This window comes from Penaeus monodon, chromosome 19, assembly GCF_015228065.2.
Source record: "Penaeus monodon isolate SGIC_2016 chromosome 19, NSTDA_Pmon_1, whole genome shotgun sequence".
Taxonomy (NCBI): domain Eukaryota; kingdom Metazoa; phylum Arthropoda; class Malacostraca; order Decapoda; family Penaeidae; genus Penaeus; species Penaeus monodon.
The window spans coordinates 29369654-29371287 of record NC_051404.1 but is presented as its reverse complement, the minus strand read 5'-3'; the positions used below and the strand labels follow the sequence as shown (position 1 = coordinate 29371287).

General features: G+C 32.6%; 1 protein-coding gene across 1 annotated transcript in view; it reads left to right on the top strand.

Moving 5' to 3' along the window:
- Positions 1 to 591: 591 nt before the first annotated feature.
- LOC119585467 (putative uncharacterized protein DDB_G0271974) overlaps positions 592 to 1634 on the top strand; it is a gene marked incomplete in the record, with an annotated part of 4258 nt that continues 3215 nt past the window's right edge. Inside the window, 1 exon segment of the mRNA XM_037934114.1 lies at positions 592 to 698. Coding sequence (XP_037790042.1) covers positions 684 to 698 — 15 coding nt within the window.

The following is a 1634-nucleotide window of genomic DNA, read 5'->3' as shown; positions in this document are numbered from 1 at the left end:
GTACAGTCCGTAATACTACTATTGTATTTTTCATAATAAATTATTAGATCTCAATGATAAAAAAGAACGAACTCCGTTTTCTTTGTGCACAAGAAATCATATATCCTGGAAATAATGAATATGTGCATTACCTTTTTTTTAATTTAAAGTTGGGTGTTTGGAGTCACGAAAGTTCCCAGAGGAATTGCCAGATATATTGAAAATATCATCGGTATATTTGATTTAATGACAAAAAATATTTTTTATTTGTTTCATTGTCTGTAAATTATACACACGAGAAAAGAAGCGGGAAATACAGAAATATATAACTATTATGTAGGTTTTAAAAGTCTCCAAATATACCTGAACTTATTCTCAGGTCGATTGTTTACAAAATGGTCAAAGAGTTTTATTCAATCTTTATCGAAGTAGACCAGGGTATTTTATGTGTACGATTTCCGTGATACATATATGTCAAAAGGATGACCTGCGGATTTTTCTTTTCAATTTTATTATTCATAAAGATTTTAGAATGGCGAATAGACGTAGATTAGGAAATCATGTTGTCCAAAAAGTAGTGTCAACAGAGTTCATCACAGACTTGGTTTGTTACAGTAAGCGAGCTTTTTAAGCAGCTCAAGGATGTCTCTCTTATGAAAACTGTCTTGTTTCCCATCGTCAATTAAATTAAACACCGGATCGAAATGGCCAGGAAAAAGGTGAGTTACTTTGGAATGAAAGGAAAAGCGTATTAGAAGCTTAAACACAGAAAGTATAGGTAATTTGGCATATCTGAGGTAGGCAATTTTTTTTCCTTGGAGCGAATTTGGGAGATCGAACTGTCAAACTGAACGTCAATTTCATCTAAGATTACTTTATGTAGTTATTATCATAACTGATGTTAGTATGATTGATAAACCTTCATTATAGGTCCTGGTTGTTAATACTAAGGATACTAGGACCCATGGATATGCTGTGGACCTATACTAGTCGCTTTCTGTAGCCTCACTGAGCTAGCCTATTAGCTTATCTCCGGTCTTGGTCACAGGAGTTAGGGAGGGCAGAAATGATGCCAGGGAACTAAGGGGTTAGAAGCACGTAAAAATGAAATACTAATAGTCTTTTGGTTACAACTGATGTAGCTTGAATTCCAGAATATTAAATCTGGATCCTTTCCAGGTGACAGGTATGCCTATGCTACATGTGCTAAGTCCATTCCAAATTGTGTGTGCTTGAGAGGAGTTTGTTGGTTTGAACATTATTGCTGTAATTAATATCGACTTATAGTCACTTCTTACCCTTGCTAACTGGGAAATTATTTAACTGCAGCTGAAATTATATAAAGTGGAGAAATGATGTGATTTCCTTTCTTAAAACTGTTGCAGACATTTTTTTTTATGTTTAAGGTGGTTAATAATAAATAGCAAAGGGCAGATCCTGTTTATATTACTTATATTTATATTTTATATATGAAAGGTATGAAGTATACTAGTGAAATTGCATTGTTAAAATGTGAAAAGTAATAAAAAATTTGTTATTAAGTTTTCTTTGCTTCCATAGCAAAATTGAAAAATATATATAGTGTTCAGGTATAATGTATATCATGCATACTACTTTTTTCAAATTACCTTATATTCCCACAACTTTTCAGTCAG